The 17,212-nt window shown below is 43.5% G+C and overlaps 1 protein-coding gene across 1 annotated transcript in view; it reads left to right on the forward strand.

The window, feature by feature from the left end:
- GINM1 (glycosylated integral membrane protein 1) overlaps nt 1-17,212 on the forward strand; it is an 18,511-nt gene continuing 1,299 nt past the window's right edge. Inside the window, exons 1-7 of the mRNA XM_035108777.2 lie at nt 1-165; nt 5,604-5,663; nt 6,235-6,331; nt 8,741-8,892; nt 14,096-14,252; nt 14,884-15,014; nt 17,003-17,166. Of these exons, the coding sequence (XP_034964668.2) occupies nt 46-165; nt 5,604-5,663; nt 6,235-6,331; nt 8,741-8,892; nt 14,096-14,252; nt 14,884-15,014; nt 17,003-17,166 (881 nt within the window). The 5' untranslated portion in view covers nt 1-45. The remainder of the gene's footprint in view (nt 166-5,603; nt 5,664-6,234; nt 6,332-8,740; nt 8,893-14,095; nt 14,253-14,883; nt 15,015-17,002; nt 17,167-17,212) is intronic.

Consider the following 17,212-nt stretch of genomic DNA (forward strand, 5'->3'; position numbering starts at 1 on the left):
TGGCTTTGTTGATGTTTCACTTTGTTTTAATTCCCGGCTCCCAAGATGGAGGTGGCGCTGGGGCCACGCGAGTTCCTGCGGCTGCTCCCGGGGCTTCTTCTTCTGCTGCCCTCCTGCCTGGCTGCCCCGGAGCCGACAGCCGCTTTCTCCCAGCTCGATAACCAGGTAGGGAGAGGAAGGGTCTCCGGGCAGCCTCATCTTTATTCTGGCGGCACTAGGACGGAGAGTACACACGGAGGGAGTGGGGAAGAGGGGCGAGCAGAAGTGGACCCCCCGGAGGAGTCAGATAAAACCAAGAAACAATAAATGCAGTGGATTGGCCCCTAATCTTCCGTGCTCATCTGTCCTTTAATTCGGAGTAAGGAATCGACATGCTGCTGTAGATAGGCGCGGCGGGGTTGCATTGTTTGTGTCTTGTCTAAGGTGCCGTGGGAGTGTGCAGGAGCGTCGTGTGGACCTCCCGAGATGGTGCCCTAGTGCCCACCTGTGTGAAATGCTCAGGCTTGTACACTTTTAAGGTGGGGGTTTCTTCCTTCTCCCCCACCCCCACCCCCGTGAAGGAGCGATTTGTATATTAATATGTATGCAGAATTGCATAAGATGTGGCATCAGGCCTTGTGTGGCTTGGATGTTCGTATGAAGTATGTCAGCTGTGTACTTGCTATGTTTGCCCACAGGCATGCAAGGGACCGAATGAATATGTCGTGAGAATACAGGATGTTCATTGGGCTAGGTAACGCCAATATTAGATTTTATTTTTTGGGATTAAGTGCTTTCTTTAATGCATATGGTCTGCGTTGAGAGAAGAGCATGATAGTCTCAACTGTTTCTGTGCGGAAGCCTTTAATGACAAGCTACCCAACAAAATCAAATTGCTTTTGAGTGGAAAATATAGAGGAATATTTAAGTGATTTGTGGGTGTTACGAATCCTGTGATTTGTGGGTGTTACTAGTAGTTTCTTTAAGTTAACCACATGTTATAGCTGTGTTAGCTTGAAGCACAGGAGTGGTTTCGGTACAGCATCCTTTTCAAGCACTTAAGAGACAACTGCATTCAACTTCTGATAGCTAGCTACTTGCTAAGAGAGATAACCCAAAATCTCCATCACAAACATCTGAACAAGCAATGATTATATTTGGATTAACTTTATCCCTGGTTTCAGTGTGATGGATTAGTACTGTACAGGCTTACTCAACTTCGGCCCTCCAGATGTTTTGATACTACAATTCCCATCATCCCTGACCACTGGTCCTGCTAGCTAGGGATCATGAGGAAGCCTGGATTAGTATATGGAAAGATCCACCTTATGAAGAACTAGCAAAGTAAATACCTCAAGTTAGCATTTATAAGACATTCTATGTTTTTTAATATCGTTTATGAATGAACTAAAGTTTCACATGAATATGCTGTACTAGAAAAGTCAATAACTTTGCTTCTTGAAAGCATTTTTTTATTTTAGAAAAGGAAGGTGTAAGAGTCTGGGGACTCTTCACTACTAAGTTGATGGCTACTTGCAAGGAATTAAACAGTGGAAAATGCAAGAATCGCCCTCTGTGTCTTTGTGGTGCGTAATGCACAAAGAGCAAAGGAATAGTTGACACTCATCATAAAACTTTGATATAAAGAATGCATTTATTTCTTAATAACCCCTAAGAAGTACAGTATAAGATGCTGCTTGCATAAACATAAGGGTAAAAAGATTTTGAACAGTACTGTATTAATGAATTGCTAAGTGTTTGGACTGCCAAAAAGAAGTATTTTTGAGGTTCTTTCGTGATTTGCTTTCCTCTGGCTATCTCAGTGATTCCAAGCAACTATAAAATCAACAGGAGAATATCTAAGAGGAAAGTGGTCAGAAGTTCTGTCCTTCAGGCAAAAACACTGCTAGTTTTCATTCCATAAATCTGGAATGATCTTCCTTCAGTTGCTTTACTACTTCCCTGCCTCCCTCTTCCCTAAGGAATTCTCATTTTCACCCTTTACATCTTATATTTTAAAGCCTCCGGAAAGGCTTATTGCACCACTAGAACCTGCTGGTAGAAGTTTACCTTCAGAATACAATTATTTTAGAAATATATCTTCTAGAAAAATTGTTAGAGGAAAGGGCTAAGAAAGAAAGATATTGAAAGGCAAAATGAAATGTCTGTTCAGTCATTTCCTTATGGTGCAATCCTCCTACATGACCACTATTGCACAATTTCTTGCAATTTTTCTAAACTACGTAGAATATGCTCCACAGTTGACTCCCCACCCCCACTCCTTTGGTCTGTTGATATAAATTAGTCATTCTTTGCATTCAAGTCACAAAAGGAACATTGTGAACTCTATTTGGCAAAATTATGATGAAAAGGCCAGAGAGTTTTGAACTGAAGGGTCATTAAGTGCACCCAAGAAATACTCTACCCAGTCATGCAGTGTGTGTATTTGGCAGGGCAAGAAATGCTGGGACACCCAAGAGAAGTGTAGTGTGTGTGAAAATAATGTAATGTGAAAAGTACTGGTTTTTTTATTGATTTGTACTTTTTATTATTTAAAGTTTTATCACAACATTCACAATATGTACCAGCACAAATGCACCGATAAAAGGAGGGGAGGGGAAAGAGTGCTGGGCGGGGTGACAGTTAAAGGAAATATAAACCAGGTTATACATACAAAGCCATCATACCACCAGGTGAAGCACATATGCAGGCTAGTATACATTTGGTAAAATTCAGACCTAAGATGTGCATTAAAACTGCTGTACCTCAGTGAATTGTGAGGATAAAATGAGCTTGGTGGTAGGGCTGGGTGATATCTGGTTTTCAACATCACGATATACCAATATATCACGGTGTCTGAAATAAGGATGGAGCTATGTAGAGGCATTGGCTGGCTTCGTGGTTTCCCCCACATTGCGATTTTTGCATAGGACATGCACACACACACACACACACACACACACACACACACACACACACACCATGATTCGTGATATATTGCCAGGTCAAACATTATGAAATCAATATCATAATATGGCCTTCAAATTGGTTTTGTACAATATATTGGACAGCCTTAACACACATCATGATTCGTGATATATCACCAGGTCAGAAATTAAGAAACCAGTATCACAATATGGACTCTGCCCAGCTCTTCTTGGTGGTTGGGAAATCATGTACATTCCCCTAAGCGTCTTGGAGGAAATACAGGACATAAATGCAAAAAAAAAACCCCACAGTAAATAAATGAAGAAGGAGTTCCAGAGAGGTTATGCAAACAGGTTTGCTAGCTGCAAACCACCCCAAGAGCTTTTTATTTTGTTTGTTTTCCTGAAAATATAAATGCCAGCAGTAATTTGGATTCCATCTCTGGTGCTAATTGAATTGTAAGGCCGAGAGCAGAAGTAAAGTATTGGTTAAACTTTTGTTAAGTTAGACATTTGTCACAGTGTGGCATGTGCTCTCTATTCATGGCACTCTCATGCATATACTGTAGTTTATAAGCAGTTGGTTGCCTTAATTTTTTAATTAAATTATAAAGCAGGTGTGGGCAACCTTTGGCTTGTTAGCTCCAGCAATCATGGCATGGTGGGAGGTGTAGCCCTGCAACATTTGGAGAGCCAAAAGTTCCTCACACGTGATCTAAAGGATAATATGAACATACAACAGATAAGGATATAGTTAATGTACCATCATTTTAACAGCTGTTTTAATACTGTACAGGAAAACCTGGATATGGAATACAACTGGTGTGATACCTATTCCAGTAACTCAGATGAGAAACTGTTGTGCTTTGTAGAATGCAATGTTTATTATTATTCAATATCTGGGGATCAGGATAAACTACAGAATGTGGAAGTAACTTGGTGCCAATTCAACAGACTATACTTTTTTTTTTTTACCAACCACACCATGATCAACTGACTGCTAGATCTCACAGCTTTTGAAAACTTGGTTGTATTCAGTTCTTCGTAGTCTAAAGGTCTGTTATCTAGTTTTTTTAAATAAAATTTTACTCTACTTTTTGAATACACAGGAAACACGGATTAAAACTGGTATTGGAAGGGGATTTGGAACTGGAAATAGAACCAGCTCCCTAGTACCGTGTTTCCCCTTTTTTAAGACACCGTCTTATAACTTTTTTCCTCAAAAAACCACAAGGTGTCTTATTTTCAGGAGATGTCTTAATTTTTTATTAGGTTTTTATTATGGACCCACCCTGGGGAGCAACTTCTTTTAAAAAGAGACAAGGAAAAAAGTGCAAAGGCAGCGGCGAGGGAGGCACTTTGTGCGTGCTCAGAGACCGGCCCCATCCCGAGCTATAAACACAACCCGGCTTTCCAAGACACCTTTTCCCCGGCACTGGACTAGCGGGGGTGGGGTGGGAAGGGGGTGTCTCTCTGTGCATGTTCAGAGGCAGCCTCGTCCCGGGCGCTGCTATGGGAGGGGAGGGCACTCACACAACCAGGACCCAGATCCCGGCCATGACGAGGTGCCGTGCGCCGGCAGCGGACAGAGCCAAAGCCCCTGCCGCAGGCCGGCGCAGACCAGCGTTGAGCCCACTACCGGTCCGCCGAGCGCAGCCATGGGCCCATCGCCCAGCCCGCCTGCCTGCCTCCCGCTTCCCTGCCCACAAAATTCCGGCGGCGGGCCATGCAGCCCATGACGCTGCGGCGGCGCGGAAGGGGCCAGCAGGTCTCCCTCCGCCGCCCGTCACCATGGCAGGGCCAGCGGAGCTCCCGCCGCCGCTCTGCCTTGGGCCATGCAGCCCACAAAGTTCCGGCGGCGCGGGAGGGGCCAGCAGGTCTCCCTCCGCCGCCCGCCACCCTGGCAGGGCCAGCGGGGCTCCCGCCGCCGCTCTGCCTTGGGCCATGCAGCCCACAACGTTCCGGCAGCGCGGAAGGGGCCAGCAGGTCTCCCGTCGCCGCCCGTCACCATGGCAGGGCCAGCGGGGCTCCCGCCGCCGCTCTGCCTCGGGCCATGCAGCCCACAACGTTCCGGCGGCGCGGAAGGGGCCAGCAAGTCTCCCGCGGCCGCCCGTCACCATGGCAGGGCCAGCAGGGCTCCTGCCGCTGCTCTGCCTCGGGCTATGCGGCCCACAACGTTCCAGTGGCGCGGAAGGGCCAGCGGGCCTCTGGCCGCCACTCTGCCTCACCGCTCTGGCTGGGCGCTGCTGGACGTTCCGAGCACTCGGCGCTGCAGAGCGCTCCACTCTGCAGTCGCCTGTTCCGGCGGCGGGACTGCAGGCCTCCACGGCTGGGCCAGGAAGAGGCCAGGCCGCTGGCTGGGCGCTCCGCCTGGTGCTGCGGGGCGCTCCGAGCGCTCGGCGCTCCAGAGCGCTCCACTCTGTAGCTGCCTGTTCCGGCAGCAGCCGGTTCCAGGCCCCGCTGGCTGGCTGGGTTCCGCTGGCTGGCTGGGGCGCTCGGCGGTCTCGCTGTACACAGTATGAGAGGTATGTCTTATTTTCGGGGGGTGTCTTGTATATATCAACTCCTAAAAAATGCTGCCATGGCTTACTTTCTGACTACGTATTAAAAAAGGGGAAACACGGTAGATGCCATATTGAGAAATCTGTAACATGTTTCTTTCTTTGAAACCTCTTCCTCCTTCTCTCACACTTGCAGGAAAGCATCAAGATTAAAGTTACAATGCTGGAAAACAACAGGGATGTTCAGGAAGGGCAGGTATGTCAGACTTCCTGTACTGTACTTGCTTTAGCTTAGCATTTTATCTTCTGAGGGTGATCAATCAGTGGAAATCAAGCATGTATTTAGGTTCTAACTAATCTGTAATAGATACAGAGTAGCCGGTACCCTTGATGGTATCCTGTGATGGCACCATGTGACTTCTTGTTTTGCTCCCCTAAAAGATATTTGTGATTAGTGGGAATTGCTTATGCCTACTACATGGCTGGTGTAGCTTTGCAAAGCATTTTGGGGTGTTTCTAGGGAATGTGGAGGTGAAAGGATGCAGAATCCTGTGGATCCTCAGCCTTGCCCGCTCCATTTTGACCCCTACCACCAGCAAAACATCTACATCTGCAGAGCTTTCCAAACTCTGGGGGACCTCTGGTGCCAGCTGCATCCCATAAAACAGTTGAGTGTCAGTTCCATGATTGCAGCCTTAACTTCTTAATGTCTGAATTCTGGTAATTGCTAAAATGATTATTTAGATTAAATAATCTTAACAATTGTGCTTGACCTTGTGTTACAAAATGTGGACATTTAACATGTTTGATTCTGTTATTTTCTTTAGGTCATCCTTAATATTACCTATGTAAATGGTCAGGTTTATGTAAATGACTTTCCGCTGAAGAGTGGAGTTGCTCGGATTAAATGTCAGACTTTAATATGTAAGTATTGTTTAATTCCTTACCTGTGCTGTGTGCTTCCATGCAGTTCACCACTCATGAATAATGGTATAACAAATAAGTAACATTATACTATATACACATCTGTACTGTTAAAAATAAATCTCCACTGTTAAGGTATGTTTAAAATAGATAAAATATGAAATGGAGTGTCCTCTCTATTTCTCACCCACAGTGCTCACATATTCTGCCCATAAAAAACAATGAGTTCAAACCTTCCCTTTCTGGAAACTGTTAGCGAAGTTCCTGTTCAGTTAATTTATTTGTTAAAGGCAAAGAATTTGTGCCGTAGACTAGGCAGTATAAATGCAAGGATGTGACTCCACCCTGATAAGTCCTGTCTGTCTCCTTTCTTAAACTGGCATGTATCCAGATAGAGTTGGTGTAGAAGAAAGAATAATAATAATAATAGAATGTTGGGAGAGTCTTTCAGATCTTTGCAAAACACTTTCTTCTCCTGTAGACTTTCTTAGTTTAAGTTCAATCTCTGCTAGAACTAGAGGTTTCATTGAAAAGATTGAAAATATTTCCCAGTAATTTTTATAATGTAGTTATTAAAAATGGAAATATTGTTTTCCCCCCTTCCCAATCTGCTTTGTCGTGGACAGAAACATCCTGATTTGGGTATACAGGCAACATTTTACATAATGAATGAAGCTAAAGCAATTACTTTCCATGGAAGAACATTTTATGCACAGAGTAGTCTCTTGATGCACTGGTTATGGGTGGTCTCAAGGTTAAGTTCTGAGATCATCTACCCTTTATGATCAGCTCTTGCACTAAGGGGATGCTAATGTGTTTTAAGCATTGGCTTTTGAAAGCCTAAAACATCATGCATTAATAACTAAACATGGCTTCCTTTAAGGAGACCACGCAGTGGCTCATCATGGTTTGGATGCAGCAAAAGTGCTCCTATGCTTTAAAAAAATAGTATGGATCTTCTAAAGGAAGTAAGTTCTCTTGAACTGAGCAGGGCATATGTCTCAATAAACATATTTGGAAATGAGCTCTCACTGTTCTTTACTCAGATGCAGCCAACTCTCAAACCATCACAATACAAATTTGTATTGATTTAATATAAAACCTTGGTTCTGTAAGCCTTACCTTTGAGTTTCTGTTAAATTTCCAAGATAAGAATATAAAATGGTTCTGGGGTTGTATAATAAGAGTGCATGTTATTATTTCCCACAATGTATTCAGACATCCACTTTGCCTTACTGGAGGGATGGAAGGAAGTCAGGGTAGGAGGGGGTCTCAACTGACACTAAATACCCCAATCCTTGCAGAAGAAAATAGTGGTACTTGGAACAAGCCCTTATTTTTTTGCCTGAAACTCCAAAGACTGATTTGACTTGTGTGTTGTGGATAGAAGCTGCCTACATATTACCAACAGGGTTGGACGCCTGCATGTGCAAAGCCAGCAAGACAGCCGCTCCTTCCCTAACAGAAATGTCCATAGGAGCAAGGATACCGTACTTGGCCCTGGGGCAGGGAGTTTGGATGACTGAATGGAAGCACATGTCCTATCATTTGCTTTTCTTCATTTTTGTGCCAAGAAGTCGTGAGGAGATTGGTCGTGGTAGACAAGGTACACGCGGGTGGCGCTGTGGTCTAAACCACTGAGACTCTTGGGCTTGCCGATCAGAAGGTCAATAGTTTGAATCCCCATGACAGGGTGAGCTCCTGTTGCTCTGCCCCGTCTCCTGCCAACTTAGCAGTTCGAAAGCACGCCGGTGCAAGTAGATAAATAGGTACCACTGTGGCGGCAAGGTAAACGGTGTTTCCGTGTACTCTGGTTTCCGTCACGCTGTCCTGTTGCACCAGAAGCGGTTTAGTCATGATGGCCACATGATGCGGAAAGCTGTCTGTGGATATACACCAGCTCCCTTGGCCTGAAAGCGAGATGAGTGCCACAACCCCATAGTCGCCGTGGACTAGACTTAGCCGTCCAGAGGTCCTTTACCTTTTTACCTTTACCTAGACATGTGCTGTGTGCAGTTATCTGAACACTATTCCTGCTTCCATTTCTCTGCCACCAATTTTCACAAGTCCCAGCTTTAGTGGGAATGCAGTGCTGAACTTAGTTCTTGGGAACCCTATGGAATGGAGGAGGCTGCTTGTATTTCCACTTGATCTTTAGGAAAACCAATACACAGATGATAAAAAGTACTCTTGTTTGCATTCAGGAAAACCTTTGTACTGTACTCTCTTGGCCCATGACCACTTCTTTTGAAAGCTGCCTTGAATCCAGCAACAAGCAATGCTGTTCCTGTGCAGTGAGGAGCCAAATCCAATCTGCAATGCACCGATCACCCATTTATATGTACCTTGTTTTTAGAGATCATATCTCTCTATATAACCACTATATGACACACAGTTCTTCATTGATAGTGGAGAGTAGTAACTCTGAAACACTACAGGAAGAGCAGCGATTAGGAATTGTCAGTGTTCGCATTATGGTCCACGAATGGCCAATGGCATCCAGATCCAACTTACGGTTGATTGTCGTTCAAGAGGAAGTGACAGAAATTGATGAAAAGCGGGTAAGTCATACCACTTTAAATTATTGTATTTGTTAGCCAGTTTTTAAATTCATTGGAGTACGGTACTTTGTTCTACCGTGAATGGGTAGTTTAGTTGTATGATATGCCCTGGGCCACCATATCATAACGGTGTCCGATGTTAAACAAATAGGATTTAAAAAGAAACTACAACACCACATCTATATACAGTGGTACCTCGGTTTATGAACACAATTGGTTCCGGAAGTCTGTTCATAAACTGAAGCGTTCATAAACTGAAGCGAACTTTCCCATTGAAAGTAATGGAAAGTGGATTAATCTGTTCCAGACGGTCCGCGGAGTAACCGTTCATAAACTGAAGCGAACTTTTCCATTGAAAGTAATGGAAAGTGGATTAATCCGTTCCAGACGGGTCCGCAAAGTACTTAAACCAAAGCGTTCATAAACTGAAACATGGGTGTAATTGGTTCCGGAAGTCTGTTCATAAACTGAAGCGTTCATAAACTGAAGCGAACTTTCCCATTAAAAGTAATGGAAAGTGAATTAATCCGTTCCAGATGGGTCCACGGCGTTCATAAACCGAAAATTCATAAACCGAGGTGTTCATAAACCGAGGTTCCACTGTATATTCTGTATATCATCACCAAACAGGACTATCCAGGGACAGAGAGAAGACAGGGCTCATCTGGACTGGGATCCATTGGATACAGAGCCAGCCTTGCTGCTGTCACGTAATGATATTGACCTAATACATGTTAACAGAATTTCTAGTACATAGCTCTTTTCAGCTGTAGTCTGATCTTACTGTAAAATCCACTCCTGTACTGCAGAAATTAATGATTCATACACACACACACACACACACACACACACACACACACACACACACACACACCATCTGGCTGGGTTTCCCCAGCCACTCTGGGCGGCTTCCAACAAAATATTAAAATGCAGTAATCCATCAAACATTAAAAGCTTTCCTAAACAGGCTGCCTTCAGATGTCTTCTAAAAGTCCGGTAGTTGTTGTTCTCTTTGACATCTGGTGGGAGGGCATTCCACAGGACGGGTGCCACTACCGAGAAGGCCCTCTGCCTGGTTTTCTGTAACTTGGTTTCTCGCAGTGAGGGAACCGCCAGAAGGCCCTCGGTGCTGGACCTCAGTGTCCGGGTAGAATGATGGGGGTGGAGACACTCCTTCAGGCATACTGGACCGAGGCCGTTTAGGGCTTTAAAGGTCAGCACCAACACTTTGACTTGTGCTCGGAAACGTACTGGGAGCCAATGTAGGTCTTTCAAGACCAGTGTTATGTGGTCTCGGCGACCACTCCCAGTCGCCAGTCTAGCTGTTGCATTCTGGATTAGTTGTAGTTTCTGGGTAACCTTCAAAGGTAGCCCCAGATAGAGCGCATTGCAAGTGAGAGATAACCAGAGCATGCACCACTCTGGCGAGGCAGTCCACAGGCAGGTAGGGTCTCAGCCTGCATACCAGATGAAGCTGGTAAACAGCTGACCTGGACACAGAATTGACACAAGAAACTGTCAAAAGAGAATCTCTCCTCTTGTTGCCACACACATTTAGTAATAGTGCTTTTGAAGAAAAACGGTTCTGAGTTCTATAGAAGGGACAAAACTCTTCCTCTCAAATAGTTCTGGTAGCCTGGTGATTTGCTTAAAATGTATGGTGTTTTTAAATTTTCAGCATGAGGTAACTTCCCACACCCAGTTGAGTATTGTGTACCACTGTGTACAGTACAGTACTGTTTACAGCAATTCTGTGTTGTATTGTGTTTAGTGCTTTAATTGTTTTATGCAATTTGCTCAGAAATGTGAAATGAACTAAGTGTGAAGTGAACCACTAGGAATTTGTTTGCTTCAACTCCACTGTTCAGTGCTCAAGTCTAAATTTCAACAGAAGTGTCAGTGTGGATATGTAATTCTTGATCATGTCAGCATTCCAGCTTGGGCACTTGAAAGCCTGACAGAGGGCTGAGCGATAAAACTTACATCAACAAACGGCATCCTGCTGCATTCCTCTTCATTGACATGTCTCTAAATTGTTAGGGTTTAGCACATTACAGTCAGGTTGGATTCCCCCCTCCACAACTCATCATGTCAGTGTTGGCATCAGGTAGTATGATCTGAATTACTAGTGACAAAAGGTCAGGAAAATCAACAAACCAGTTCTGTAATTAATATATGACGGTGCTCTAATTTTGGTGCCAAGACTTATTCAGTGAGCAGTCATGGTATCCCATCTTCTGCTAAAGAGTTAATAGATTGGTGATTTGTTTAGAAAGTTTTGTTTTCTGAATTCCAACGTTCGAGAACTTGCCCCATCCAGTTGCATTCTATGCATAATGGGGAATTGTTGTCCAGTAAGTCTGTGTTGTGTTATTTTTAGCACTCCCATTGTTTTAGGCACTACACTCAGTCTGCTTCTTATTTCTGAGTGTGATAAATGCCTCTAGGAAGCAGCCATTAGTTTGTTTAAATGCATTTTTTCAGCTGAAGAGTAAGGTAAAAATACTTATATATATATATATATATATATATCTGATCTTTCTCTTCCCTTTTAAGGGAGAACCAGTCAGGATATTAAGTACAATTACTGAAGCTGAAATAACAGCAACAGACCCTTTGGAAACAAGTTCTACTGATTCAGAGTAATTTACTTCCAATTAAGCACACTTGGTAGAGTTTACACATCATTTATTAAAGATTTCTCATTACCATACTATTCCAGGCAACATGATTCACAAGATGCCCGCCTCATTTTTCTCCCCATGGACTTTTGTAAATTGCACCACACTGTTGCAAGCAACAAATGACATAAAGACTCCACAGCAGAATGACAAATTATATTCTGCATTGAGTTCGGTATGTGGCATAAAGGTAAAGGGACTCCTGACCATTAGGTCCAGTCGTGACCGACTCTGGGGTTGCTGCACTCAACTCGTGTTATTAGCCGAGGGAGCCGGCATACAGCTTCCAGGTCATGTGGCCAGCATGACAAAGCTGCTTCTGGCGAACCAGAGCAGCACACGGAAACACCGTTTACCTTCCCACTATAGTGGTACCTATTTATCTACTTGCACTTTGACGTGCTTTCGAACTGCTAGGTTGGCAGGAGCCGGGACCAAGCAACAGGCGCTCACCCCGTCGCGGGGATTCAAACCACCGACTTTCTGATCGGCAAGCCGTAGGCTCTGTGGTTTAACCCACAGCGCCACCCGCTGTGGCATATTAGAACAAAAATCCTACACCTTTATAGTGATAACTGGGGGGGGCACCTTGAGGCTTTGGTAAAAAGCCCCTGTGAAAATCAGCCTAACACTTGGTGGCAACTTCACTGTTATGAGTGATCAGAAAATAGAACTTTGTGGGGCTGTATGTTAACATAGCCATAGACAAGCTCAGGACGTTACTTAGCCATAGACAACTTACATAGACAAGTTACTTAGTTACATAGACAAGTTACTTAGTTACTCAGGACGTTAACATAGCCATAGACAAGCTCAGGGACCCAGGTGGTCCTGTGGTTAAAACCACTGAGCCTAGGGCTTGCTGATCAGAAGGTCGGCGGTTCGAATCCCTGCGACGGGGTGAGCTCCTGTTGCTTGGTCCCAGCTCCTGCCAACCTAGCAGTTCGAAAGCACGTCAAAATGCAAGTAGATAAATAGGAACCGCTACAGCGGGAAGGTAAACGGCGTTTCCATGTGCTGCTCTGGTTTGCCAGAAGCGGCTTTGTCATGCTGGCCACATGACCTGGAAGCTATACGCCGGCTCCCTCGGCCAATAATGTGAGATGAGCGCGCAACCCCAGAGTCGGTCACGACTGGACCTAATGGTCAGGGGTCCCTTTACCTTTTACCTATGTTAACATAGCCATAGACAAGCTCAGGACGTTACTGGTTCAAATCCACACAGAGACAGAAACATTTTAGGGAGACGGGTGCAGTCCAGGTAGGGGAGAGAAACACTGGTGTCAGCTGCTGACTGAGCAGTTAATATGCTACTCTCCATGTGCCATGGACTATAACTTCAAACTTTCCTGACCATTGGCCATGCTGGAGCCCCAACGTCTGACGGGCACCATGATAGCTGTAAACAATACTGAGCTGGATGGACAAATAATCTGACTCGGTATAAGGCAACTTATACTATATATTTTTCCAGTTTCACAGAAATGAAAATAAAACGGTGCCATTATTTAAGTCTGTGGGGTATTCCTTCCTTATCTGAGTGTAGTAGGGGTGGTAGAGGGTCCCGTGTTTGGATTAGAATGAGGGGGGCAGCTTCCTTCCATCCCAAGATTTTGGAACTCAGGAGGTAGAACTTTCCAGGAATTGATGTGTTCCTGGTCAGTCATGTCCAAGCACGGGAGCATCGTTTGGAAGGGAGGGGGAAGGAACAAGCCATTCATTCCCTCCCATCCAGCCTAACAGAGGCAGCTCCTTTCCTTATCAGTTAGGCCACGGCTAACAGATGCTGTTCTGTGTATAGTTCTTTTAGCCAGATGCACGAAACACTAGCATTGAGATTATCAGCTAAAACTGACAGCTCATGCTATGCACATACAGGAATTAACATTTGGCACAGAATTATTCGCAATTCTCTTCTTCAGTTACTTTAAAACCAAACAGCATTCCTATTGCATATGGCACTGCTGCTTTTTCATACTTCCGCACATTGGCCCTCATTATAGAGAGAAGATGTTCAGCATGTTTATGTTGTAGTGGGCTGGTCCCGTTTCCTGGTAATGTTTTAATGAAAGATTGGGAGCCTGAGTTGCTCTTTAGAAGAGAGTTGATATCACATTCTGCCCTTCACTTTAATATCTCTTTAATGATAATACAAAAAGGGCTACAGTGAGTTGGATATTTATTTAATGAGGAAGAACCATGGTTCACTGGTAGAGCATCTGCATTGCATGAAAAGGTATGAAGTTCAATCCCCGGGATCTCCAGTTTGGGCTGGGAATGGCTCCTGCCTGAAGAGTGGCTACTGGTCAGTATTGACAATACTGAGCTAGATGGACCATTGGTCTGGCTCAGTATAAGGCCACTTCCTACAGACTTTTCTACAGACTTCCTACAGACTTTTCATCTTGGCATTCTTTATATATTTTATACATCTGCCCTTTTATTTTCACCATTTCAAAAATGCACCTACCGCTCCGGTTTCAAGAGGATTGCTCATAAATAGTTATACTTCTCTTTTGCAGGTTCAGCAAGATGAAGTGACTGAAATAGACATCTTGGTAAAAGACTTAAGAGTCCTTAGGCACTCAAATTACACTGTTCCTTTGAAGGAAAGCATGCTGTATTCCATCCCCAGAGACAACGATATCTTGTTCACACTTCCAAACATAGCAGGAAAAGGTATGCAGTGAATGTTGATCTCTGACAAACCAGTTTTACTTCTTCATTACAGAAAGTGTTGCCATAATTTTTGCCTTTTCATTTAAGTTTTCCTGTATTACTTTTCAGTATCCATACACCAAAAGGGAGAACATCCAATCTATTTTAAGTTGATTGATTTTAAAATGTCTATAGGCTGCTTTTCCAATGTTCTAAATGGTGTGCATCATTTAATAACAACTTGGTAAGATGAAAGCAGCAAATAATGATAAAACAATCCCCAAACTAGTGAATCAGCCAAATGCCAGCTAAGAAGTCTTTCAAGTCTTATGGGAAATGGCCAGAAATTGACTCCTCAATTTTGAAGGCAGGTCAAATTTGTTTGCTGTTCGTTTGTCATTCTTTTTAGTATGTTGTACCTGTATTGTGAAACAAAATGCACAAGTAGATTTGGATAGTCTCAAAATGTAGCATTACTTTGTTATTTTGCTTGCTTGCTTTCCCCTGGAATTATCTATAGAGGTGGGGAGGCACCTACTTGTTAAGCTAACCTCTTTCTTTTTCTTTCTTTCTTTCTTTCTTTCTTTCTTTCTTTCTTTCTTTCTTTCTTTCTTTCTTTCTTTCTTTCTTTCTTTCTTTTTATAAAAAAAAGATATTGAAAGTCCGCTACAAACAACCAGTCACTACCTTCTAAGACAAGTAGAAACTACAGTGGATGAAGAGACAATGCCTGGCAAGTTGCCAGAGACTCCTCTCAGAACAGAGCCTCCATCCTCTTATAAGGTCTTTTCTGTTACTGTTCCACCACTATTGTAGGGTGGGGCATGCTCGTGAGACATTCCAGGAGCCTAAGTTATGTGGGGGACAACAAGACAGCAGGGCAGAGTACTGCTGGGACAGAGGAAACTGCTCCCTACCCTTTCCGAAAAATATAATAGTTATTCTTATTGCAGAAGGGACTTCAACCCCAAACCCCAATGGTAGGGAAGGCCAAGGGCTGGGCATACATGCACCTTTCAGAGATGAGAATTCACACTGCCCAGGGCCAAGCTTGTGTGTTCTCAGCTCCTTTCCTCCTGGGATATGAGAGCACAGGTGTCTCTTTTACACGTTCAGCTGAACTATTACTGGTTGGCAGCATGACCTGTGGGCATGGTCCTACTCTACAAGATGATTGAACAGATGTGATGTTCATCAAGGAGCTGAATGTTTCTTGCCCTGTAACTGAACACAAACTAGAAATGTTAATTTAAAAATGAAAAAGAAAACATGAAACCCAAACTAATAACCAAATGTATTATAGTCAAAATTGTATGCAAAAAAGAAATATATACCTTGAGCTAAAATGCATTTGTATTTGTATGCTAATTCTAGAAGTTTCAGATCCAAGATAAGCAAATTAAAAGTGCCTGAAATTAAAGAAAAGCATATATTTAAAACAGAGTTAAAATACCAGAAACCTAATGGTGCTAATCTATTTCCTACTCCTGGGTATAAAAATCCACAGGCCCCACTTGGAGTGGTGTTAGTCTGCATCAAAGAGGACATTACATACAATAAATTAAAAATCATAAAAGAAGAAATCCAGTCACAGAAATACCAGGCCTCCAAAATAATATATTATTATGTTATTATGCTCCTGACCAAAACTCTGATGGTGATTTTCAGACAGACAAGCCACGTAGGTAGCCAAAGGAGAAACTATTGTGATAATGGACAACTTAAATTATCCTCACTCTGAGTAAATATCAGGTCATAACAAAAAGAAATTTCTAGATACAATGTGTCTCAAATTGTGTCTCAAATTCAGCATTTCATAATCAGTGTAAGCTTGCCCAGAAAGTCCAGTAGAGTGGTGTTCAATTTCAGAAGAGGAAGTGTCTATAAATGAGAGGTTAGTTACAAAGGATGTTGAAAAATTTCTGCCTACTGCTGCAGTCCCCAGAGTCATTTCCCACACTGTCACCAATGGTCCCCCAAGTCTCTGGAACAGATTTTTGAGGGACATGGCAGGGTTATAGAGAGAAGAAGTAAATTGGCACAAACGACCTCTCCTCTTATAAAACAGACCCCCTCTGCTAGATCAAAAGCTGTTCCATTATCACCCAATAATTACAACAGTCAGATATAAATGTACAGGTGCAAACGAGTCCAAGAGAACGCCAGTGTGGTTAAATAGCAACGTCAAGGAAGCTGTCAAAGGCGAGTTAGTATCATTTTTGAACAAAGGAGGGAAGTAAAACAAAATCTGCCCGAAACAAGTGCAAGTTTATGAGGCAAGCACAGAAGGAATGTGAAAAGCTTTAGGCAACTGTGGGGTGGGAGATGGGAAGGGAAACTTTCCTTCCACGATCATCTTTTTGTTCACTTATCTTAAGATCTGAGTATCTGTCTGGAGACAGCATTTATCATGTGCTGAAGGCATAGAACAGGAAAAGGCTGCTGCCCCCAGGCGGTGCTTGCAAAATTTACCTCTAGACTGGCCACTGCTAGATAGAGTGCAGGGCTAGAGCCACCAGTCTGATCCTCCCCCACTAGCCTTAATTTCTTTTTTTGGAGTGACTCATGCCCACCTTTTACTGTCAGCCCACTGTTTATTTATCAGTAAATAAATAGTGGTTGAGAGCTAAAAAGATCATTTAAATGGGAGCAGCTGGGCTTCAGAAGAGGATCTATGGTCTGAGATTTGAAAGAGATATACCACCTTCTGTGTTTAGTGGATAAGGGCATCAGTGATGGGTATTTAACTGGCAGTATTGTTGCATTTGCAGGTGATGTGCCAGTGGGTGGAATACTTGAGAAAAGAGCTCTGCAGGTTCTGGCTGCAGTCCTTTCCAGTGTTCTTTAATCTAATGTTGGTCATTGTTGTTGGAGTTGTTGGAGCAGCTTTAATCATCAAAGTCTTAAAAGTGTTTTGCCCCTCATGTGAACCCAGGTAAATGCCTTTCTACATTTCATTCTGTGAAAGCAAACTGTTACTT

The sequence above is a fragment of the Zootoca vivipara genome, chromosome 3 (genome assembly GCF_963506605.1).
Source record: "Zootoca vivipara chromosome 3, rZooViv1.1, whole genome shotgun sequence".
Taxonomy (NCBI): domain Eukaryota; kingdom Metazoa; phylum Chordata; class Lepidosauria; order Squamata; family Lacertidae; genus Zootoca; species Zootoca vivipara.